Below are 26,233 nucleotides of genomic sequence, written 5' to 3'. Positions count from 1 at the left end.
TTCTCTCATTGATTTATTCTTTTTCTTTCATCAATTTGTTCCGGAATTATTTAATTTATTCTAGATTCTTTTCTTTCGTTAATTACCAAATTATTTATTTAATTAATTCTAAAATTAATCATTTTTCATTGTTTTCAAATATGTTCTGAAAATGATCGACGGGCCTCGATAAGAAGCACCGAGGGCCAGATGTGGCCCGCGGGCCATGCGTTGAAGACCCCCCCCCACTTATCAAGAAACGCCCCCCCCCGTACCTCAGGTCGCCTCATTTACATATAACGCGAATGCCTTAACGACTGCAGCGCCACAAACGATCAACTGAGTAAGTTTAACACCTCCGGGAAACATTTTCTTAAAAATGGGAAAAATTACCCAGTTTACGGCATCACTGAAAATTTAACGCCATCTATGTACTTACCTAAACACGATGAAAAGGAATACAGTACAAAAAGTCAGCGAATAATACTTATAAAATAATCAAAATAATATGTATACAGTATTTGTGAATTAAAACTTCGCCTTTCATTCAATGGTTTAGAATTATCGCTAATAATATGTTTGTTCTACATAATTTATTATGGCACGCATCACGCACGTGTCTTGTTTGTCGTTGATGAGAGTCCCGCGTTCGTGTGTCCAGGAATCAATACCGAATAAGTAAATGATCAATCAAAGGATTGGCAAATGTTTCTTTTTTAACCAGAAATGGCAATTCGCGTTACTAACACATCGGTAAGTCGATAGCGAGATAATTACAAATGCTATTCGATAACGAGTAACAAAAACTTTTACACAGGGATAAGTTTGTTCCTTAAAATTGATGGAACTATATTTTTCCGATCAATTTTCCTGTAGTTAATGTTAGTGCAACAAAATTTGTAGTTACTCTAATCCCGTTTTATAAATTAAATTTTTTTTTCAGAAATTGTCGATTGCAAAATCGACTCATTGATAATGTTCTTTTTGTTTCATTGATTGTCGGTTGCGTGATAGGTTCAGAAAAAAAAACGTTATTCTTGATACCACAGAATAGTGTAAATTCTGGGATCTCTGATGATAAAAATAAGATCTTTTAGGTACAAAAAAACGTGTCGATTCTGACCAAATACACTCTTTTCAATACCCTTCTCTCCCTTTCCAACTGACTACGGCCCAGGTTCTATCGTCTGGTGACCTGGATGTGATACAGGGTGTCCATTGAGAGGGGGTATTACTGTATATTCCACAACCATATTTTTGTGGGCATCTTTTTCCAGCCACCTCGTTCGGTATTTTGTCTGTTGTGGAATTTATATTGTTGTATAAAAAAAGCACAAGCATAAATAAAGGGTGAAATATTTAGTTGTTTTTCAGATCTCGTTAGGTAATTTGCCTGTTGTCGCCTTTGTGTTTGTATTTGTACATACTAAGTTCTTGAAAAAAATCAAGAATTTCAAACATTGATACCTCATTGAATTTTCATCATAACGTTACGAGGTAAGTTTCTTTGAGTAAATTTGGATGAAAAAAACATAATGACGTCATTAGAAGCCACTACTTCAATTTTGGATTTTCGTGGGGGACGAGTTTCCTTGTAGTATGTGATGATCGTGTCGTAAGTTTTTTCTCCAAAACTTTTCGGGTAACGCTGATAACACAGAAGATTGATTCCTTGTTTTCCAAGAATCAACTTTGAACTTTTGAGAGAATGGTTAGCGGGAATTTTCAAAGTTCGGTTGGAATCAATTGGTGTGGTACGTCAATAGGAAGAATTTGGGGCAAAGATACCCTGTGTTTTGTATGGCATCATGCCCCTTGTCCGTAAAAAAGCGGGTTTGTTGATCGCATCCTCTCTGGTTCGCTGATAACGTGCGTAATCTTCGTCTTGAAAAGAAAAGAGCATTCGGAGAATACAAAAGGGGAACAGGTGTCCTGTCATCATTTACTGAGAAAAGAAGGTGAATAGGGAAAATAAAAAAGGAAGTGGAATCTAGATTGGCAGATAACATTGTCGCTGACCCAAAATCATTTTTTAGATACGTCAATAGTGGATGTAAGGGTACAGTTGCTCCCCTGTATAGAAGGATTTAGGGGTGGTGGAAAGCAATGTAGAGGTGTGTAATGCTTTCAATGACTTTTTCGCGTGTGTCTTCAATACAGAAGGTGATATCGAAAGTTAAAATTTTGCTGATTGATTTCCTTAGACTGGAGGATGTATACACATATTTCCAGTTTTATACTTCCCGGAACTACAAAATGTTCTCAAGTATAAGTTGGAAGTACGCGATTAGCGATTATTACAAATCCCACATGGGTTAAATGCGAATCCTGAAACTCCAAACAAACAATTTCAAGTGCAATGCAAATCTCTGCTGTTTCGTACAAAAAATTTCACAAATACCACTAGTTTTTGAACTTACGTAAGGAGGCATGAAATTCTTGACTTTCATCTCCATCTCCTGTCGCGGTCGAACCTGTTCAAGAAATTAAACACAGAGAGGAACGAAAAAAAAAAGATTACGATATAATTCAAAACATTTTGCGTAAACACGTGATATTGCGCTTTAAAGGAATGCGTGTCTTACTATCACGTAATTGTAATGCATCTCGTGCGACTGGAAATTATATTATTCTGTTACTTTATTAATTAAAGTGCAAAATTTTGATGACCTTGTAGACTAAAGATATCGGCTTGTGTCGAGATGAACGATTCAGACATTGAAAGTGTATGAATATACTAAGTTCAGACGAGTCTTGTGGATTTTGTGCTGAGTTCAGTCGAGTCTAACGGTTTTTTACTGGGTTTCTATGAATTTACAAACTTATTTCGGCGGTCACGAAAATTTGTGCTGTATCCAGCTGTCTTATGTATGTTGTGCTGAGTGCAGCCGCCTTATGAACAACATGCTCTGTCAGCAGTTTTATGTATTTTGTGCTGAGTTTAGCCGAATCTTATGAATTTTGTGCTGAGTTCAGATGAATATTATGAATATTTTCTGCTAAATTCAGCCGAGTCTTATGAATTTTTACTGGGTTCCTATGACTATGTGCTGCATTCAGCCGAGTCTTAAGTCTTTTTTGATGAATTCAGCTGAGTCTTTTGAACCTTTGCTGGGTACATATGAGTTACTTGTTATGATTTCGCGAAGGTCTTATAGGTTATGTTTGAATATCAGGCGATTTTTATGAATTTTGTGCTGATTTCTTATGAATAATGGGCTGATTCTTCCTCCTGATAAACAGATCATGGCTCGCCGCTCTGTCTTAACCTTCAGTCTAATCGACCTGCTTACGTAGATATAAGCAGGTGGACGCGCTGATTCCAGCAGTGTTATAGATTTTGTGCTGAGTTTAGCCGAGTTATGAATTTTGTGAATGTATTAAATGAGTGTAAAATCAAAATTCTGACCTGAGTAAAATTTCTGCCAACAGATCTGAGAAAAACGTAGTTCTGAGGTACCGAATCGACGCCAAGTTGCCGATTCATTTCTTTACGCAATTCCGACAGATGGGTGTGAGGAACTACCCTGCAATGAACAATATACGACACCTCAAATACAGTAATTACAATACAGTCGAATCCCGTTATAACGAACTCAAAAAGACAGGGGAAATCACTACGTAATAACGAAATTTTGTTGTAAAGGAACTCCAGATTTTTACATTGTTCCTACGTAAACTTATCTGGGGGATTAGAAAAGTTTTCGTTAAAACGAGATTTTTGCTATAACGGTATTCGTTAAAACGGGAATCGACTATATATCAACAGGCTTCCTAACAGGTGATTACGATTTTTACCAATATAAGATGAAGTGACTGTGTATCCAGTCTAGGGGTGCACGACAGGGGTCCTGGACACATTTGAAAAATTTATAATAAATCAACCAATTTATATAAAAAGGTGCGTTTTGCAAGAAAATACTTATCATGGAACTGAGATTTTTTTATAAATTGAAAAGAAAACTATAATTTCACTCACAGGTGGCGCTCTGAAACGACAAACACGACGTTACACATAAAATGCAACACACACAGCGTATAATTAATGTTTATGATAAATTTTCGTTACACAAAAATATCCCATTTCATCATGAGCGCCGTTTTTAGCTCGAGTTTGGCTACATCTAAACGATCTGCTCACGTGGAAATGTGATAGTTTTGCGTAACGTAAATTTTCACAAACTTCAACTATTCACTGTTTAGGTTGCATTTTATGTGGTATGTCGAGTTTTTCATTTTACAGCGCTACCCATGATTGAAATTTTAAGTTCTTTTTTTTTTAAATTGATAGAGAAAACTCTAAACCATGGTGAGTATTTTAGTGGAAACCGCACTCTTTCTGTCAATTGGTTGATTTGTTATTAATTTTTAAAATGTGCCCAGGACTTCTCTTCCACCCTGTATTTTAGAGACACCACATTACACTGTTTCCTTATGGGAAATCACTTTAAAATATTCTTAATGTACCCTTTCTTGTTACTTTTCTATGTATTGTGTGGTGCTGGAGTGAACTTCAATAACATTTTATGATAGAAAGTGTCTACATATGTTGAAAACAATAACAAATATTGGACTGTTGTTTCCTATGAAAAACCATTTTCATGGCAAATTTCAAGCAAAGTTCACGTCATATTCGAAACACGATTGCCCCAAAAATTCCTATGAATGGAATGATTTGTTATTTTCACAGTACATTTGGCTAGTAATATTGCAGGTTTGATACGAAAATTTAAAGAATTGTATGGTAGGCTCATAAATTAAACTAAAATCTATTGATTTATACGTGGGAATTTTTTAAATTTTCATTCAACGTGTCGTGTATAGAACACTCAAATTAGACTGTTACACGTGTGGTAGAACTTGAATTTTTGTGAGGAACTTTAACAATTTATGAAAAAATATAATACTAATATTTTGATATGACGCAATCAATAGATTTTTAGAAATCGTGTTTCAAACTCAAGTGAAATTTCAACAATACATTCTCCGTAGAACGCGCTTAAAATTTTTACTCACAGTTTACTTGCATATAAAAACGCAACACTGAAGTGGATGCGGTCTTAAGCATTATACAAACGAAACAAGCCGTATTTTGGAATCACAAGACATGGCGTTTTCATAAACGATGTTTTCTTCCATAATGTCGTTTTAAATTTGATTGGACACCTTAAGCCTTTTTTTTTTTTCATTTTCGTGATCCGCATTATAACTTCCACAGTGGAAATCATTACATCTTCTATAAATTGCCGCGAATTATCAAGAACAACATTTTTTTTTTTCGATTCCGTGAGCTAATGAAAGTTTGCCTTCAAACACAAAATAGTAGGGGGAAAACAAAGGGAAGAGGAAAAACTTTACCGTTTTCTGTTGTTTTATGCTGTACGCATTAACGTTGTAAAATAAATAGAATAGCTTATGACTCGTGAATTCCAACGCAATTGACACGTTTAAAAAGAAGTACGATAGACATAATTATCGGGATAAATCGAGAAGCTACCAATACTTAGACATCAGGCAACCATAAATTTATCATAATTATTGGTTTTTTATTGCTCTTATAAAGTTGCTGTATTTTTGATGTAGAGTTTAGATATGTAGTCGACATTATTATTATATTTTTTATGGGCATTTTTTCGAACATTTCGTTGGGCATTTTGTCTGTTGTGGCCTTTGTATTTGTAAGAATATTGATCTTCAATCAGAGAAGATTTTTTTTGTTGTGTATTCCGTGATGGCATCTGTGAATTTTCAACTGCCAATTATAACGAATCCGGTAAACCACATAAAATAGAGTTGAGAGTGTAGTATGTGTCATAGTTCACGATATCCGCCGCGAGATCTTTACCGAGAACTGACCTGGCTTTTACCTATTCCTTGGGTGTGGTCAGTCCTCTCGCTTCTGTCATGCAAAAGGGCTCTCTCTCTTTCCATTTCTCTTTGTCGAAGCACAAAACTAATAACCAGAAAGTTGGCCTAGATAACATTTCTAATTGAAGAAAGAAGTGGATGGGAGGGGGGGGGCGTAAAACACACACATACAAGAAGCGCCAGCCATTGTAATTCCTTCACGAAGCTTGCAACAGCATAACTTGGAAACGGAGGGGAAGGGGCTTTCCTGAAAAGATGTGTCACGTGGTGCCGTAATAAGAAACAATTTCGGTGGTTATAACCATCCGAAATTGTTTTTCTTGTGTCCTGGTTTCGTTCAAAACGCGTGCGAACGTTAAGCATAGCGTGACCGATGTGGTCATACCGCTAGCGTTGTGGGTATTTTCATACAGGAAATGACGACTGTTTGAATGACCACGGTCATTTTCGTGTCCAAAGAGGGCGATCGCGGTTAGACTTCCGGGATTCGAACCCGATTTTACGAATCAGATATTGGCGTAATAACCGCTAGGTGGTAGGGAATGGTAATGTGAGCTAGAATTTTGGCTGCGATGTCAGGATGTGCAGGGTGGTCATAAAATAATTTTGTCGATTTACGAGCCCCTAGCGGCCGCCTCATGCGAATAAAATTCGAGATATAGGTGTTTCGAAATATGCTCTCGAGAATGAAGCAAGAAACAAAACCCTAGCTCTCGCGGTTTCAGTCAAAGCAACAAAATTTCAAATAATAATAATGATAAAATAACAACACTCACCTTCATTCATTGCAAAGTGATCGGCGTAGTAAAACAGTCATAAAGGCCTTAGAACGGTACCTGTAGCACCACAAACCCCGGCGGCGAACGCAGACAAAGAAGAAGGATCTCACCAGGGGGTTGATGGGCTGACCACTCAGTGGGGGACTTCCCGCCGCACTAATGTGATCTGCGTCGGCTTACCTAGTGGCGACGTTTATCATGGCGTATACAGGTGCCGTTTTAAGGCTATTTATGGTTTTTACTGCGCTGATTATGCAATGTATGAAAGTGAGTGCCACGATGATTTGAATTTTGTTGCTGTGACCGTAACCGCGAGAGCTACGATTTTGTTCCTCCCTTCATTCTCGAACGAGATAACCTACATCTCGAACTTTTTTCGCATTCGTTCATTTTTGCGGCCACTAGGGGCCCGTATACCGGCAAAGTAATTTCATGACCACTCTATATAATTGGGTTCACTTGAGAATTACTACTACCTCACTGTACATGTACCTCATAAACTTCACCTTCGGTTAATTTATAACGAAAGAAGTAACGTGTCGAGTGTGTGTATGTGTGTGGCCCAAACGTATTTATGCTGCCAACGTTATGCGTGTACCGTCTTATACTGGTGCTGTCATCTAACTTCTTTATTTTGAAAAGAAAATGATAACTGTCTGAATTTCTCCATGTGTAAGTACACTATATTATTGAAGTCTGCTTTCTCTCTGCGGACAGACATTGAAATGAGGGAATGACTCGCACCGGCAACTCGAAGTTGGAAAACCTCAGGAAATCAACTTCAGCCAACCACCACTGCGTCGGCGACGAAGTTCGAAACTGGATTCTTGGATTCTCACAACGAGAGTCTAGCAACGACTCGCCAAGTGGCACTACCAGTTAACAGCAGAGTTCAGAGGAATGCTTGTGAGGCATGGGATTCTTCAACATTCCTCTAAGGCAGGGGTTCTTGAACCTTTGTGTGAATAAGTCGTGGACCTCTTTATGAAATAATATCCAGTACATATATAGCAATGAGAAAAACAATGAACTAATTGTTTTCTCATCCGTGCTCACACACACCCGGAATCTCTCCAAGGACTTCTGTCCATACTCCAAGGAATTTCTAATGAATTGCTGCGTGTCAGAATGTGCTGTTTGACTTCCTCGAAGGTGACTGTTGAGAAATGACGTGTCATAATACACGACTGCAAAGAAGCCATTGAAACTTTCTGGAGAAAATGATTCGTTTTTAGGAGTAATTGGAAAGTAGGCGACAAAGTCTGAGTGCCACCAGGTTTTCTAAACCTCAAAATTGCAGGGTTCCGGATACCAAAATCAGTTACAAATTTGATTAAACAGATGGCGCTGCTGCCTGTATATAAACTAAAATATAATATGTATTTTTAAAATATCCACCACTAGCTGTTACCCGCGGCTTCGCTGACGTGGATTTGGAAATCGGAAAATTACTCGGCGATGATTCGTTGATATACGTAGCATTTGAACCTATCACGATTCTCTTAGGGGTTGAACTTTCAGAAATCCCGTATAAAAAATGCAATACTGACCGAATTTCATACTTATTTCTGACCGACCCTCTGTGTGACCACTTGAGCTTTCCTGATACTTTTTTATAGTCCAATCATGTGTGTGTGAACAATAATTTTTTTATTTTATTCTTTATTATAATCTAGGTTTGTAACGAATCTATTTTTCCAGTATGGACATTTTTACTAAATCTCTGTGGCCTTGCAGCACATAATGCGTTTTGTTTGTTTATACGTTGTTAAAAGAAGGTGAGAAGAGAAAATCTATCTTCCAATAGAAGAGAACGTGAGTTGGAATGTGGCTTCCGTCCTGGAAGGTTGTATGTTTTGAGTGTTCTTTGAAATAAAGTCTTTTTCTTTAAGTTCCGCAGTTTCGTGCATGAATTGGAAACCCTTCCAATATCAAGTGTCCAGGAATATTCCGCCACCTCACGGAAAAGAGACGCAACCTCGACACGACGTCCCCTTATAGGCTGCAATTCATATTAGTCTTTATACCAAGCATGGCGTACTTCGCAATACTGTCCTCGGAATGGCAGAGAGAGACTCGGGGAGTATGAATTGTTTTTTGATTTCAGTTGGGATCTCTAAGACCATTAGTTTACACTTGCCGATTCATACTTATAGTTTCAGAGATACCGGCTCTGCGTGATGCCTGCATACAACCTTGTGACCCCTTTAGAGTCCATCATGAACTGAAACTACTGACCGAATTTCATATTTATAGCTTCAACGGTTTCGGCTTAGCGTGATTCCTCTAAGTAACCTTTTAACCCCCCCCCCTCCCCCCTTATACGTCGAATTTCGAAAAAATCCTTCTGTGTGAGTCTTTATATCATGAAATAAAACTGCTGACCAAATTTCATGTTTATAGCTTCAGAGATTTTGGCTCGGTGATGATGAATCAGCCAGTCAAGACATGTTATATGAGTCACAGCAACAGCATTTGAGGAAGTTGAAGCAGCACTTCCTAGAGAAAGAAGGATTCCGCAAGGGTTGCAAGTTCATCTGTGACGTCATCAGAATAGTCCGACAAGACTACCTAGCAAGTTTGCCACATTCTGAACCACAGCATCCTATTTCGTTTCTTCTTATTTTGACGTAGAATCTTCCGGATTGACTGACAAATACCGCATGGTGATTGGACGTGGGTCATAGAAATCACGAATTCAGTGCCCGTTCGTTTCTTTTCCTCACAACGATGATACTAGCACGTGCAGCAGAATTTTTTTGTCTGAATATTCCGAGTGAGGATGGACTACTTTCGTGACGTCACGAGCAGTGCGCGGAGGCCTTTTATCTCTAGGAGATGCTGGTTAAGAGTGGTGTAAGTCCCATCTTCAGCAATCTGACTTCCAGAAATGCAATCTAGAGCTGCAAAACTATTGAAAAAAAAAATTAACCAAGACTCAGGTTCAATAGTTCGCCACTAGATTGTGAAATCACAAAATTTCTAGCATGTGTGTGTGAGACTTTATGAAGAACATGTAAAACCGTCTTTTTTCTAAAAATAAAGATCGACCGAGACTTTGACTTTAACCCCCTCATTTCAAAGTGTCAATATAAAGTTCACAGAAATCCATGCAAACTTCTGAGCCGGGATTTTGAAAATGTAGTAGACTATCCGGCCTATTGAGGCGGAAAAGCGGGTCGGATAACAGAAAAGCCGGATAGGCCACAGTTCTATAAATGCTCACTTCCTACCCCACCCCCTCCCCCCGTTCATCAAAAAAATATCCTTTTTACATCAAAAACCCGCTCTTGTTAATATTTTCCGACCTCTAAATACAGGTGCTTGCTTAATAAATGCTTGTTATGTACTGAACTGTGCGTTTTAAAAATTTATTACAGAATGAATGGTGTAAGAATGAAAATAGTTGGACACATTTTATTATAATTGGTATTATGTCTACCTTTGATCGCAGGAAACATAAAACTATGTACACTATACAGTATGAATACATACGCTTTTACAATAAACCAAACACTGACCTAAAACCTAAGTTAAATTCTTACAAAAATTACTTAAACTTATTTGACTGTTAGCTGATAAATGATTACGCAAATGCCAAAAGTTTGGCCTCTTTTTTAAGATGAAAGGATCAAAACTCACAGGTTTTAGTTTTTGAAAAAGTCTTTGATGAACGACTCCTTCTCCCTTTTAGCGATCTTCCCCGATGCAATGTCCCTCCACTCGAACTCGAACTCCCGCAAAATCCGGTTTTGAGGTTTGGCTAGCGCAGCACGGGACATTTTAATGGTCGATTTTGCGTAGTCCTAAACCGGTCTTCTTGCAGCTGTGAAATCATGGGGAATTATTATGTATGGAATTTCTAACTAGGCCCGGATAGAACGGAGACGGGACGGGGGCGAGCCGGATAGTCGAGAACCTACTGTACTATATTAAAGTTTTCTGAATGCTGCGCCATCTGTTAACGAACTTTGTGACGGGTTTTTCAATTCTGTCTGAACTCAGTTCTGGCCATTTCGGCTGGAACGTTAGCGCAGGTTTCGACGAATTTTGTTCTGAGACTACAATACTATTGTCGGAAATTGTGTATATTTTGTGAAAAAACTTATTTTATTATTATTATATTTCCAGTGCCTTCTTTTCCCCAGCAAAATGCAAGTAAACGGTGTGCATTTCTTTCTCGATTTCCATTCTTTTTGTTTTTGTTTTTTTTATTCATTTTCAAATGGGCCCGTCCGATGCCAAAAAGTGCAATTTTTAATGATAACGAACATTTACTGTGAGGGAGATTTCTCTCTTCGGGGGGATGAGTTTTGACTTCAATAAGTCACAAACCAATGTTCGCGAATGGAAAGGCATATATTCACTCGGGAATATGAGACGAATAAATTTCCTACCCTTTATCTATCCCGGAAAAATCACCATCATCAACATGGGCAAATCACTTTTTTTGTTGCCCGAATACGTCTATATAAAGAGACTTATTTTGGGATAATATCCAATCAAGATATTTATTTCCCTCACTGACCAATAGAAAAATTGGGAACTTGCCATACTTCGGGGCTCACGAGAAAGAATTATTAATCCTCTGTTTTTAGTTCTTATCTTGGTCGTACGAGATAATGTTAGCAACTACGTATGCAAGAACCATAAGTGATGTGGCAATACAACAGCACAGCGCCACAACAGGGTTATGCGTACAGTGTGTTCCAAAATGGTATTAACGCAACTTTTTGAAATCTGGAAATGCGGAAATCGGTTTGACACTTCTTATGCGGGTGAATCTGAACTGTAATGGTAAAAGTGTTTTATCGTTTCTTCCAGGTGCTATATCTCAACCCTGTAGAGGACGGGATCATTCCATACACACCCTCACTTCGTTTCTCTCTCTATCAACAGATATTCATTTATAAGGCTCGGATTTTTATGACACGCCATATGTTTTATGCCATGTCATATTTTGCGCATTTTTGAGAAATCAGTCGTATTTTAGGAATTTTCAAATAATTAATCATATTTTTTGCTCATTTATCTTCAAAAAGCTTGAGCAATGATAAGAACAAGATAAAAGCAGGTAAGAATTCATTAAAGTAATGGATGCACTTTTATCGAATTCTTTTTTTTTCTTTTTTTTGGTGGGAAAGTTGATTTGTTTCCCGGTAGCCACTACGTTATTCCTGGGGGTGGGGGGGTAACCCCTTCCTATGCTTCCGAAGGTAAACCTTGGATGGCACGACCGAAAGATCTTATTACTCATTTGGACAAACGAAATAACGAAATCTTCGAGTTAAATGCGTTTTCGCCATGTCTAAAGTCAAAACCGCGACTAGGTTTTTTTTTTTCAGGAGAGGTTAAGTAGGTTTTGCAGGCCCCCCCCCCCCATAAAGTTTTGTGAGCGTTGTAGTTGACTTGCACTGCGAGGACCCAGGTTCGAACCCCACTGACGTCATGGTGGTGGTTTGGCTGAAGTTGATTTTCCAACCAGGACTGTCTTAACAGTATCACAGTGCCCCGGAAAAGGAAGTTTTCTGAGACCCCTACCTGGCTAGAAATGTCTGCTTACCTCTACATTCATTACACTCAAAAATGTTAAACATATGTCATTTTCATGAGGTTTTTCCTGCACTTTAGGCCCCCGGGTTTTCGGACGAGCTTACAGACTTCTGGTTTTTGCCGCGGTGTATAGCAGTCGTAACGTGATATGTTCGTCTTCGCTCCAAATTTCCTGTTGAGAAAGATGCGCTAATCTACAAAATTATGGGAGAATAACTCCCCCCCCCCCCGCCTATTATATTGACCATGCCGATTAATTAATGTATAATAAGTAAAAAAAGTGAATCGCTGTACCGACGACTGGATGTTGTCGGATTCGACGATGGAACATCAATCGCCCTCACCAACATGGACCGACCACGCCATCTACACAAAGGCTTCTCGCGGTCCTCCATGCCATCCAGCCGTATCTACATGCCATCAATTAGCCTGACTGCTCTAATAATGTGGTGAAGGACACTGAGGAATTGGTTATCGTCTGTGTCGGCCAGATGATGTGATAGGTGGACAGTAATACTGTGAGTACAGATTTGTGATAACCATATTCTTACCGTCCGGAGCTAATTGTAATTTCCCCTCTTATGGGCTAAGTTCCCATCCTTATTGATGTAACGTAACAATTCTGCCCCCCCCCTTCTATTCAGATTAATTTTTATATCTGGTTGCATCATGTGTTTGAATATGTAAAAATAAAAACAACTCAAACCCTGAACCTTCTCGTGTTAATAATTTTGTTTCAAGTAATTGTTTTCCTATACGATCACCCCCGCCCCCGAATCGGAAGGCTTAACTTTCCCCTCTATTCGATTTCCCCCCCCCCCTTCGTATTAACAACGTATTAGAATTTGCGTGTCTGTGTTGTGAACCCAACAACAAGTTTGTCACTGTTTTATGCTTGTTATGTGAAGTGCCGCCATCTGCCATCAATTTTTCTAACTATGAGTGAAGTGATTGAGTAAGCAGAAACAAGACGTCAACTTTATGACAAGACTTTATCAAATATCGCTCTACTTGTTTTTGATTTTTAACAGACACTTTTGCTGGTTTCATGAAATATTTCTTAGCAGAAACTAAATTATAGCAGTTTCCTTTCTTTTTTTAAACATATTAAAATACATTTCTTAATTTCTAGAACGTTCTAACATGATAAATACAAACATACAAATACAACACCACAACAGGCAAAATGCCCAACGAGGTGGCTGAGAAAAAGATGCCCATAAAAATATGGATGTCATACATTTCCAATAAAGTAATTATGCATAAAGTGAGTGTCGTTTTCATTTGAATTTCAAGTTAGTTTTAATTAAAACTCATTTGAATTATTTCAAATCAGATAAATTGATGCATTTAAGGTTCATTTTTTAATTTGATATTTAACTGAAAAAGAAAGTATGAAAAATACGTAAAATTATAAGGTCATATTTTCGATTTTTAAGGTCATCTTTCTATGTTTTGTAGGTCATAAAAAAACCCTGAGCCCTATTCATGTATTATACACCGTATTTGTTCACCAACTAAAGTTAGACAAACGTGAAGACTGAAAAGAAGATCTACGTCGAACACCATTTCTCTATAGTCTATATTCTAATATACAGGGTACACAGCAAACAAGAGGTATAGCATTTTACTAGCTAACCGTTGATCCTAGCGGTATACTTCCAATTAGGAAAATGTTTTCAAATAACGTGTAGCGTTCAGTTATGTCATTCATGTTTTATGGTGTGTTGTATAGTTATTAAAATGCGAAAATTAACTTTTATACAGTCCTAATATGTGCCAAACGGGTTTATCAATAAATAACAATTTTATCAATAAACTTGATAAACTTGATAATCCTTTCCCACTAACGCTCCTGAAGCGACAGCTTAAATAAGCAACCCTCTAGAAATGGCAGCAAATTTGGGACCAAGGAACAACAGCTAGGAAAGTGCACGAAATTGTCCCTCGAGTCACATACAACACACTAAACTGGAATAGGGAGGTGACTATCTTCATAACAGGAGACGGCCAATTCCCTATATATCTACACGAACGGAAACGCCGCCGAACAGACAAATGTGCCTGCGGTATGGTGGGTACTCCTGTTCACTATGCAACAGAGTGCAAATTTACAAAACATCTACACATGTACAAATATTCCGAAAACAATGGTTCACTCAAATAATCAAAAACAAAAACACAGCAGCAAGGATTACAAGCCTTGTCAGATATATACACGCCAACAAAAAAACAAGAAATCTGTCCACCAGATTTATAAAATAATGTTTTAAATATTACAAAAATAAATGTGAGAAAAAACAGAAATGGATAAAACAACAAAAATCATATCCACAGAACTGCCAATACTAATACATAACCATTGCATGTACAAGATATAGCATGTACTAACGGGACCCGAACAATAATTTTTATGGCATTCCCGTTACAATGATGTAAATGTGATAACCACAAGTGTCCTCCATTCTGTTCTTATAGCAGGGGTGCTAAGCGGGAGGACACGAATGGTTTCATAATAACCCCATATTACATGGAGTTTATATTTTATATATATATTCATTTTTTTAATATAAATATAACCAGCCAGAGCGAGTCAACCAAAACACCAAGACCGAAGCTGATCCTTAGCTAAGGCTCTCTCCAGACAATCCCCTATTTAAACCAAGCCCACATTGCTCACCAAAATAGGTTTACGGCGAGACGACTCGACCTGGCAGTTATATATATGTATATAAATGTGTGTATTTCTCTTTCCTCTATTCAAGTTCTTCATGCATTTCATGTCCACAAAACACGTGCGTACTCATATTCCTGTTGCTCACCGAATAAGGTGCTAAGCGAGATGCCACGGGTGCTCCCTAATTGTATATACATTCCCCCACACGATACTTCTATTATGTATTATTTTCATTAAACCCACCGGAGCGAGTGAACTCAACCCAATAAAACTGATGCTGGCTTCTAGTCGCAACTCATCAAACCCATTTGCTCACCAATAAGGCGTCAAGCGAGATGACTCGCTCCGATGGATATATATATATATTATTTCACAATAAGATTCTCATTTCGTTTGTTTTTTGTTTTTGTATCCTGTTAAAATTTGTTAATCACGACAATTGTCCGGGGAAACTATGTTGTAAAAATTTTGTATGTTTTTTTCTTTTTTTTTGACACAAAATAAAGTGTTCCGGACTCTGCCACGAAGCTGGGCTGGAAGAGATCTCGGCAACGGGATAAGTCCAGTTGCGAAGTTTTGGCGTTCATTCAGAAGCGTTGTGCGGCAAAACCAAATTACAAAGTTCTTGCCCTGTCTGTCCTGATGCGAACAAAAAATATTTCCACGTTTCTAAGTGGAATATTCCCTTAGATATTCGAATTCGTAAAAGTGAGGAAATTTGGGGGGAAACAGCGTTAAATGAAGGAAAAACGGTTTTTCCACACTTAACTCTGTTTTTTCCCAAATTTCCATCGTTTTTCGAATTCGAATATCTCGGTGAATATTGCACTTCGCGTGTGGATTTTTTTCTTGTTGGCAAACACTTTTTAATTGGGTTCAGTGGCACAACGAGATTGCATATAAAGTTAATTCTCTCAGTTTAATAACTATACAACCCCGCCCGTGAAATATGAACGACACACCTGAATACTACACGTTATTTGAAAACTTTTTCTAATTGGAAGTATACCTCTAGGATCAACTGTTCGCCAGTAAAATGTCATAATCTGTTTGCTATGCACCCTGTATATCTTCTCTATCTCTGTCCAAATGGATGAAGTCGAATCTCGAACCATAAAAACTGAGAACGACACTAATTCGTTCTTGTATATATTGAATAAATTATGTTCACTAGACTTGACCGTAACTTTCATCGTTTTATAACTGTTAATAAAGACGTCAACCAATGACAGTTATTGTTAAACATTCGAAATCGAATATATCGTTAGCCCCGACGGTTCCTCGAAATTTTGTCGTGACGTTAATTTGTCAGAATGAATGTCTCGATTATAAATAACCACAAAACTGCTCGCTTCCCGTGATTCAAGTCAGTTTTGTTATTTAGAAATGAACATGGAAGAGACAAACAAAAACCCGATAAATTAGGCGCGGTGAAGGGAGTATTGAACTCGTTCATTTTTAAGCATGTAGTACCCAAAAAAGTGCCGTATATTGTTTAGCTGGATGACCACACTTAGACATCCCACTAGCATTACTTTTTCGAAATAAATTTTGACGATATCTGTGATATGAAGTTACGCATGTACGTAAATTTGCCATGTTAGAAGAAAATTTGAAAAAACGATAACAGAATACAAATAGAAAGGCCGCAACAGACAGCGAGGTGACTGAAAAAAGATGCCCGTAAAAAATATTATAGATGTCAAATACAGTAAAACCTGTCTTTAGCGGAATCGCAAGGAACCGAGATTTTTTTTCGGTTGAACACAGGTTTCCGCTTAATAAAGGTTCAAATGATATAATGTACAGAATTATGTAACGATCTCGAGTGTGATTGAAATAAAATAAAAATTAATTAATTAAAGATGAAATAAATAATTTAATTAAAGATAAAGTAAATAATTTAATTAAAGATAAAGTAAATAATTTAATTAAAGATAAAGTAAATAATTTAATTAAAGATAAAGTAAATAATTTAAAAATAGATAAAATAAATAATTTAAAAATAGATAAAATAAATACATAATTAGTCTCTAATTACTGAATACTGTATTTTGGTTTCGACAGCATCTGTATAAAATTGCGAACTACGCCGTTTTTCTTCTAAAAGAACTCGTTTCTTTTTAACTTCCGCAAATATTTTCAGTTAAGGTGTCAATATCAGCCCCCTCTCGTGTCAGGTTCAGTTTGTACATCATCGTCTATGTTTATGTAATCCTCAGAGCGTCGGGGCCGTAACTAAAAATTTTGTGAGAGAAAGAGCAACATGATTTTGTCACCCCAACCACTGCATAATTCGATGGTTTTAAAGGGTTGGATGGTTTATAAGGGTGTTTTTGTTCCCAACTAAAATTTGCCACCCTTACATTTCGCAGCCAGGGCAGTTGCCTTCTTTTCTTCTTTAATTAATTCCGGCGCTGCTCAGCCTCGCGATCGCGGAATGCACACAGTTTGCATACAGTTTTTTAAGTCCTGCATGTCATTTGGAAATTCAACTCTTACACTGATTTTTCTCCCGTGGAAAAGCCTGAATTTCCGAAACATTTTTTTACAATTTCAGAAAGGAACTTCTTTACTATATATGGCTCATAAAAACCACAGCATCAAGTACAGACAGACAGACAGGCAGACATGACCGCTCAGAGAGACCATCTTGGGAGGGTTTGCGCTCTTTCCCAAAGGGATGGGCGGTCTCGGAGAGAGCATCAAGTACAGAATACAGAAACGGTTTACACTAATCTAAGGGGATTGGTGATGTAGAACTCGCACATTTGCAAGCATAGATTGCGTAAAACATTTCGGTGGGGCACTTGAAAATTTTTTACGATCCTTTGGTCAATTGGGCGATAAACACTCGCAGTTTTCGTGTGCGATTTTCCGTTAAAGGGCACAATTTTCCTTTCCGTTTCCGCGTTGAACAGGTTCCATTTAATCCAGGTTTTTCAATGAGTATATCGACATTGAAATCATGGGAACCACGTTTTTTTTACGTTGAAGACATGTTTCCGCTTAAAACAGGTTCCGTTAAAGACAGGTTTTACTGTATAACCAAATTAATGCAATCCAATATTTAATCACATACAGTCGAGTCCCGTTTTAACGAAAACTGTTATAGCGAGAGAGAATTGTTTTAATGAACACTTTTCTAATCCCCCCCAAGATAAGATTGTATAGGAGCAATGCAAAATCCTGTAATTCGTTTATAACGAAATTCCGTTATAACGAAGCGATTTCTTCGGTCTCTTGGAGTTCGAAGAAACTAATAATTACTACTATATAATGCAATGCTTATTAAAAAGATTATGATTGTCTTATCTAAGTACGGATAGCCTCTCGATTTATCCCACTGTGTCTATCTTGTTTCTTTTTAAACTTATAAATTGTGTTTGAATTCACGACCCCCATAGGTAAGATATTGCATTCATTAACAACCCTTTTAGTGAAAATCTCCTTGCAACACCACAACTGTCCCTTACTAAACAATACGGTGTCCCCTTGTCGAAGCTGTTGACTGACGGTTTATTAATAACACATGGTCCATACTATCCATCTCGTTGAAAATTTTGAACACTTCTGGTTATCATATCCCCCTACACCTGCGTTCTTCCAATATAAACATCTGCAAAAAATGAAGTCTCTCTTCATAACTCAAGCCCCCTGTGCCAACAAGGACACAGGTAGCGCTTCTCTGCAGCCCATTCAACCAAGTCTATATCCCTCTGTAGGTATTGCAGCAAAACCAAAACCTTGCAACATACTAATTCGAGGATGAGAATCCCCGAGCATAGTAATCCAGCATATAATTCCGAGGCTTAGTTCGTCCTGGATGAAGTAAGCCTCGGAAAAGCGGAAGAATGATTTTAGGAGACCTATCACATGTGTTTTTCCTAATTACAGTCTTTTCTGAAGGATATGTTGAATGAAATTTCAAAACATTCACACGTGCGTCAACAGTTTTGGGTGTAACTTATGATCATATCATACAATCCTTTAAATTTCGGTAAAAATCTTGTACCCATCACTAGTTAAATGTATTTTGAAAAACACAAAACATTTCATTCACAGAATTATGGACTTTCGTCATTAATTATGGAAATGTCTTTCATTAATTTTGGAAATGCTTTGCTTTTCATTAATTTTGGAAATGCTTTGCTTTTCATTAATTTTGGAAATGCTTTGCTTTTCATTAATTTTGGAAATGCTTTGCTTTTCATTAATTTTGGAAATGCTTTGCTTTTCATTAGTTGTGGAAATGTTTTTCATTAATTCTGAAATTATGAATCTTTAGTTATTTCACAATTATTTCAAATTTTCATCAATTTCAAATTTTCATCAATTTCAAATTTTCATCAATTCCGAATTTTCATTAATTTTTATGTGTTCACTCATAGAAATTTTTTAGCATTCCTGTGCAATTTGTAACAATTGCATGCCTTTCAGTTACTGCATATAAAACTGGTTCAAGAGGGGCCCCCAAAAATATCTGGATTACAGACCACCAATATTGATGACACCCCTGAAAATAGTAGTACAACGAATGAATGATTGTAAGTAAATTTATATACGACCCATTTACAGAGCCCATGCGACTTCAGTTCCAGAACCCCTGGGTCTAGAACATCGATATTATCTCACAGGTTGCAAGGGTGATGAGGTTTAGAAACGCAGGCCTAGAGCATTCACCTTGAAAGACACTGGTGAATCGGGAGATAATGCGGTGGGTGAAAATTATAGGATCGAATTAGTATATTACGTCTTCATTACTGCAAGGTGAGCGATATTTCCACGTGATATAAAGGGACATTCCGTCGCCATTCTAAGCACAATGCGTCATTGTCTGTCCGGGGCATCAAAAGCCAATTATCGGCTCTCTCATAATTGGCGAAGAAACTCATTTTCTTATTCGGAATATTATGCTAAAAATATCCCTTCCAGACTCACACACATCACATGGCGTAATACCCTTTCTATACTGAAGTATTACAGATGGAAAGAACGACGTTAAAAGTTGAACGTCCTGGACATGGAGGGCAAAGGCTGAATCGTCAACACATGACCGTTGTCCATGGATACCATCGGCAGACTGTTTTCCTCGAAAGGGAGTCTCATTCGTTGGTCATTCGCGTTCATTAATTTCAAGTCGGCTTATTACATGACCGCAAAGAAGAAAAATAAAACATGGCCTCTTTTGTTGTTGTTACAAATATCCAGTTGAAGGTCACGTGACGTCATGCATAAATATACGTGGCACGTGCCCTCCCTGCTTATATAGGTATTCTAATGAAAAACGCGTTAAGGCGTGTTATGTGTGTTGAAGAACAATAATTATTGGTCTTTTATATATACTACATGAAAATTGACTGCATGGGAAACCACACATAACTCTTAGCACCAAAGGGCTATTTAGTATATTTTTGCCCCCGAAGGAGGCAGGTGTGAGCTGTGTCAGAAAATGTATACGATACTACTACATTTTTACTGCACACCAACTCCAGTCCTATACCGTCCTACGGCAATTTCCAATCAATGGAGTTGGGTCGGAAATGAAGGCGCCATCGGAAATGAAGGTGGTCGCCCCAGGCTCGGCAGGTAAAGAACTTCTTTCTAATGTACTTTACCCGGATTTGAACCGGTGAACTTTGACGGTAACCTTCTCAGTGGAAGACGAGCATCTTTCCACTCAGGCGCGAGAAAATGGAAACGATGCATTCGACGAGAAATGCTTTCACGTCAGTAACATTATGTAACACGATTTTTGTTCTTGGTTAGCAGACCACATTTCCAACGGCATTTTTTCTTTTTTTTTTTGGAAATTTTTGGCTTACGACTAAAGAGACTTAATACAGCAATTTCATGCGTTAAACCTCGCTTTAGTGATCAGGGGGAGTGAATTTTTCATCATCTTTGGGGGGTCAAATACGTGAAAAACAGGGCTATGTGAGTTGTAGAAGTCATCGAAGAAGCAATCTCCACAAACAACGACAGTTTAGAGGGGTTATGAGTGGTTGAGAATGAGGGAGGAGGTAATGGTGATTTCGGGATTCTATGGTTAGGGAGCTGGAGAAAAGGGTGTCTAGGTATTTTCGCAGTTTATGAAGCTGCTGCCTCTCTGGAGGGACGATTAGTAACGTTCAAGATGTTTTTGGTAGACGAAAGCTCCCTGGGCGGGTAGTCATGTGGGTGCGAAAAAATCAGGTAGGAGCAACTAATAGTGAGTTTCTGTCAGAATACCGGGACTTACTGTTATCAGCTCGGGAGGGGGTTCAGATGTCGTAGTGATTGCGATACTGCCAAGGGGTAGTAGGGCATTTTTAGGAATAGGATCCACTTCAACTGAAGCCTGAAGGGTAGGGATGGGATTCACCTGAATAGATGGGAGATCTGCGAGGTTTACGATAGGCTAAGGTCAGGTTTTTTACTCCCAGACCAGGTAGACGGGAATGTGTGTTAGTTAATGTTAATGATATCAGTATTGACAGGGAACTACTCACGTCTGACATGGATGGCTTCTCGATTGACAGTAAATCACGGAGGAAATTAAAATGTGTTCTAATAAATGCCGGGAATTTGTGTGATAAGAAAGATTTTGTAGAAACTGTGATAGCTGTGGAAGGCCTGGATCTTATAGTCATTACAGAATCCTTGGCATACGATGGGAATGAATCTTTCTTACACATCTCAGAATACCACACTTTTCTAAGAAATAGATCTGATACGAAAGGGGTGGAGTCTCTTGACTTGCGTGAAATCATGTTTGAAGGCTAGAGAGTGTACCGTGCATAGTAGGGATATTGAAACTACACGGATTGAGCTTGAAAACATATCGCATCATAAGCTTATGGTAGGAGTTTGTTATACACTGAATAAGAATCCGAACTACATCTCCGAAGGAAACAGATATTTTCTGGATATTATGCTGAAGTAAACTCGGAAAGAAAGTCATCTTGTCTCCACCGGGACACTAACACAGGCCCTCTTGCATTGCGTGCTGGCATGCTACCATATACACTACTAGAGACACGACCCTGTCTTCCTTACTTAACGCACTGTGGAGTGAGGCACTGAAGTAGAGACATAGCAGTCTCTCTTGACTTTAGGAAATGGCCCCCGGGTGGGACTGACCCCAGCGACACCTGCGTTCATCCAATGTAAACATAATCAAAAAATGAAGTCTCTCTTCATAACTCAACACCCGTGTGCCAATAAGAACACGCGTAGCTCTTCTCTGCGCCCCTTCAACCAAGTCTATGTCCCTCTGTAGGTATGGTCTCCAAAACCTTACAGCATATTCCAGCCCAGGACGAACTAATCCTCGAAAAGCGGAAGAATGACTAGGAGAACGCGAAGAGACCTTTTTGAAAATGAGAGCAAGCATTCTATTCGCTTTTTTGACCACCGCTGAACAATGTTCAGAAAACCTAAGCCGCTCGTCAATGAGAATTCCCAAATAGGTGACCCTTGTTGCGTCTGGGATATTGACCTACCATTCAACTCATGAGAGAACCGTGGATTGTTCGAACCAAAATGAGCGACCATGCACTTGTCCACGCTAAGCGTCATGCTCCATTCATTTGCCCATGCTGCAATCCTTCTCAAGTGGGTCTGGAGCAACTCCCTATCGCTTTGATTCCCGATTACCCCCCATTAGCTTCAAATCATCTGCGAATTTTCTAGCAATCTCATCTATACCCTGATCGAGTTTATCGATAAAAGGTGAAAAAGGTATGGGGCCAATGACACTTTCTTGAGGAACTTCACTTGTGACGCCTGTCCAACTAGTGAATTCCACGTGCACCATAACTCGTTGCGACCTATCTTTTAACCACGATTTTCTATCCAATTCAACAAGTTGCCCCCAATTCCAATCTCGTGTAAACGCTTCAAGAGTTTACCATGTTGGACCCGATCGAATGCCTTCTGGAAATCAAGGTAAACAACATCAAATTTTTTGTTCTTACCCAAGGCCTTAGTCACATGATAATGGAAGCGAAGGAGGTTAGTTACACATGACTTCCCCTTCCTGAACCCATGCTGATTATCCGACAATACATTACTCTCGTCTATCCACTTCACAAACTGCTTTTTGATGATAATCTCCAAAATTTTCGAATGAGAAGCATTTAGGACTAAACTATCCTCTGTTTTTCATGGCATCATACTCTTTGTGCGTTTGTTAGTCGAACCCCCTTGGTTCACAGAAAAGTGGTGCGTAATCTTTAACTTGAAAAGAAAAGGGCGTTCAGTGAATACAAAACTTTATCAGGTGTTCTGTCATCACATTTACTGAAAAAAAAAAACTTCATTGAAGAAGGTAATTAGGGAACGTAAAAAAAGAAGTTGAATCTAGGCTGGTAGATAATATTGACGCTGACCTAAAATCATTTTTCAAGTATGCCAATAATGGTTGTAAGGGAAAAGTTGGCTTCCTCTCGGTAGAAAATCCAGGGTAGAGAGCAGTGAAGGCATGTGTGGTGCTTTCTATGATTTTTTCGCGTCGGTTTTTAATAGGGAAGATGATATCGGTAGTACGGATATGCCGTGGGGGATAAAACCCTCAACGATATTCATGTGGATGATGTGGAAGTCCTAAAATTTCTAAAAATATATATCTGCAAGTAAAGCGTCAGGACCAGGTGATATATATCTTGGGGTCCTTAGGGAATGTGCTAATGATTTTTGGGGCCAGTTGCAAAGATTTACAGGAGTAGTGTTGCTGAGGGTATCGTCCCGGGGCATTGGAAGCTTGCTAATGTGGGTCCGATATTTGAAAAGAGAGGTAGAGAAACCGTGTTGAATTATCGCCCAGTGAGTTTGACGAGCTTCCTCTCGAAAATTTTAGAAATTATCAAAAGGCAATTGGTGAAGTGCATAGACGAGAATAACGTATTTATTGTCGGGAAACCAACATGGGTTCAAGAAGGCGAAGTCATTAGTAACCAATCTCCATTACATCTGTGATCACGCGACTAAGGCTTTGGGAAATGGTGAAAACGTCAATGTTTATCTTGATTTCTAGAAGGCATTCGATCGGGTTTAACATGGTAAACTCTTGAAGCGATCACGTGAGATTGGGATTCTGGTGCAACTTGTTGAATGGATAAATTCGTGGTTGCGAGATAGGTCATAGTGGATTATGGTGGTGAACGGGTAATCTTTTGATTGGACATGCGTTAAAAATGGAGCCCCTCATTACGTGCCTTTTGGTGATATATGCTTTTATATTGGGTATTTTGGTGATAATTCACATTCATGTTTTTTATGGACATAATTTTCTAGCCACCTCGTTGGCCAATTTGCCTGTCGCGGCCCTTGTATTTATATTTTGTCTACATTTTAGATCATGAACAGTTAATACCGTTAGTTTGTCGTTTATAAAACTCTTTTGATGAAGAAGGGAAGTTACTGAAAATATTGGGAAGAATAAGAAGGGAGTACACCGAGTTCTCGTTATAATAGAAAATGCCACTGTAATTGAAAAATAATTTTCTATAATAAAGCATTCAACCACGAGAATATTATAGATATTCAAAATAATATAATAAATTATTCGTCCTTCGGAATTGGAGAATATTTTCGCACTGGGCCCTGCGTTTGGTAATGATAACCCTGAGTTTGGTTACCACGTTATCCACTCCGCGTCATTACGATGTGCAAGAAACACACTAAGTCTCAACTTGTGTTGATGACACCTCACACGCTAAAAAAACGTGTTAGGTAGTTGGAAATTTCATTTGATCATTGGATCATTTTTGTTTCACCACGGTCATTTTAAGCACACGAGGGCTAATTAGACCGAGACCTGAAGTTTAATTGGCTGCGAGTCGTGGCTGATTCGTGTAACCCAGCTTCATTGGGAGGTGGAACTGGCGGATGACTTGAGGTCATGGTATCCTTGCCGCTCGTCGTGTAGGACGTCCACGCCAAGCTAAGAGTCAAGATGAATTCTTCTGGGGCGCTTGATGGGTCAAGGTAAGAAGTTATTGCAGGGCTTTACAGTAACCTCCAATCGACTGCTTTTACAAGGGGACACCAGTATTGATTGGTGAGGGACAATGCAAGGCTATGGTGTCGCAGGGAATTTTTCTCTAATAGTGTTGTTAATAAATAGGATAGCTTACCCCCGGAGGTAGTAAATTGTAACACAATTGACACGTTTAAAAAGAAATACGATAAACATGTTGGGGTAAATCGAGAAGCTCTATCCATACTTAATATAAGACAACCATAAGTATTCTTTATGGACATTGTATAATATTTTATCATGTGTTTACAATTTTTGTTAATTGTATTTTTAATTGGGTTGCTGTATTTTCGAAATATATGACATCCATATTTTTATGGGCATCTTTTTCTCAGCCACCTCGTTGAGCATTTTGCCTGTTGTGGCGTTGTATTTGTATTTGTATTATTGCCGATTCCGAACGACAGCCTTTTTTATACTTACCGAGGAATTGGTGAGCTAACCCCTCGGTGTGAGACTCCCTGCGGTAGCAATCTTTTTCTGTGGCAACGTCACAGTTTCTGTTGTACCCCTGTGTCAGGAAAATTTCTGACAAGGACGAACCGGCCATCGAACTGGGAAATTTCATAATAAAATAATTGTGTCAGCTAAATACAGCGGAACTTCAATTCAAATTTTGGATAATTCGAACACAACCTTTGAGTTTTCTATCGAATTCAATGTTAAAAATTTCTTGTTTAGTTCAAACATTTCGAAATTTCTGCATATTCGAAGTTGGAGGAAAAAATTAGGATTTTTGTACGAGCAAATATTTAGCTAGGGGAAAACTCGACAAGGAGCCAGAATTTGCTTTTTCTACCAATTTGTTAGACAACAAATTTTTAAAGACTGATAAAAGTTTGAAATTTCTGTTTTTCCTCTATATCAGTTGTTCCCAACCGGGAGAGCATTTTTGGGGCAGTGAGGTAGAAAAAAAAGTATAACATTTTCATTGTTTACTAAGGAAGATTGGATTTAAAACAAAGTTGATTTTTTCATATCTTTAAACAATATGAATCATGTCTTTTAACATTTTGACACTGCATTTTGCTGATTCCAGAACAGTAAAATAATGGAGCGGCTAAGATGAATATAATTGTAAATTATTAAAATTTGGGAACAGTTTCGTAACTGATAAAACTGATTATTGGTAACACGAGTTTTGTTTTGTTTGTCTGATTCACGTTTTTCCCTTAATGTTTCAGCGATTTCAACTGCAATAGGGTATTTTGTCGACTTATGGCAACATTTATTTTTGGTGGCAATTGGCAACGTCCCGTATTTAACATCCCAGCTCCCTAATTTTTTTAAAATAAAATATGATCTACAAATATAAAGACCTTAAACTTTCATTTGTGCAGCCTTTTTGGTAATCAG

General features: G+C 38.2%; 1 protein-coding gene across 3 annotated transcripts in view; it reads right to left on the bottom strand.

The window, feature by feature from the left end:
* The window catches only part of LOC149086305 (uncharacterized), a 190,067-nt gene that overhangs the window by 111,206 nt on the left and 52,628 nt on the right, over nucleotides 1-26,233 (bottom strand). For all 3 annotated transcript variants that reach the window (XM_089232327.1, XM_089232328.1, XM_089232329.1), the window contains 2 exons: nucleotides 3,389-3,506; nucleotides 2,400-2,453 (listed from right to left, as the gene is read on the bottom strand). In XM_089232327.1, coding sequence (XP_089088453.1) covers nucleotides 2,400-2,453; nucleotides 3,389-3,506 — 172 coding nt within the window. The remainder of the gene's footprint in view (nucleotides 1-2,399; nucleotides 2,454-3,388; nucleotides 3,507-26,233) is intronic.

The sequence above is a fragment of the Pholcus phalangioides genome, unplaced genomic scaffold (assembly GCF_987345545.1).
Source record: "Pholcus phalangioides strain wild (caught in Gottingen) unplaced genomic scaffold, Ppha-v1.0 ptg000005l_1, whole genome shotgun sequence".
NCBI lineage: Eukaryota > Metazoa > Arthropoda > Arachnida > Araneae > Pholcidae > Pholcus > Pholcus phalangioides.
Note: the sequence above shows the minus strand (reverse complement) of the source record. Positions and strands in the feature narration are given on the sequence as shown.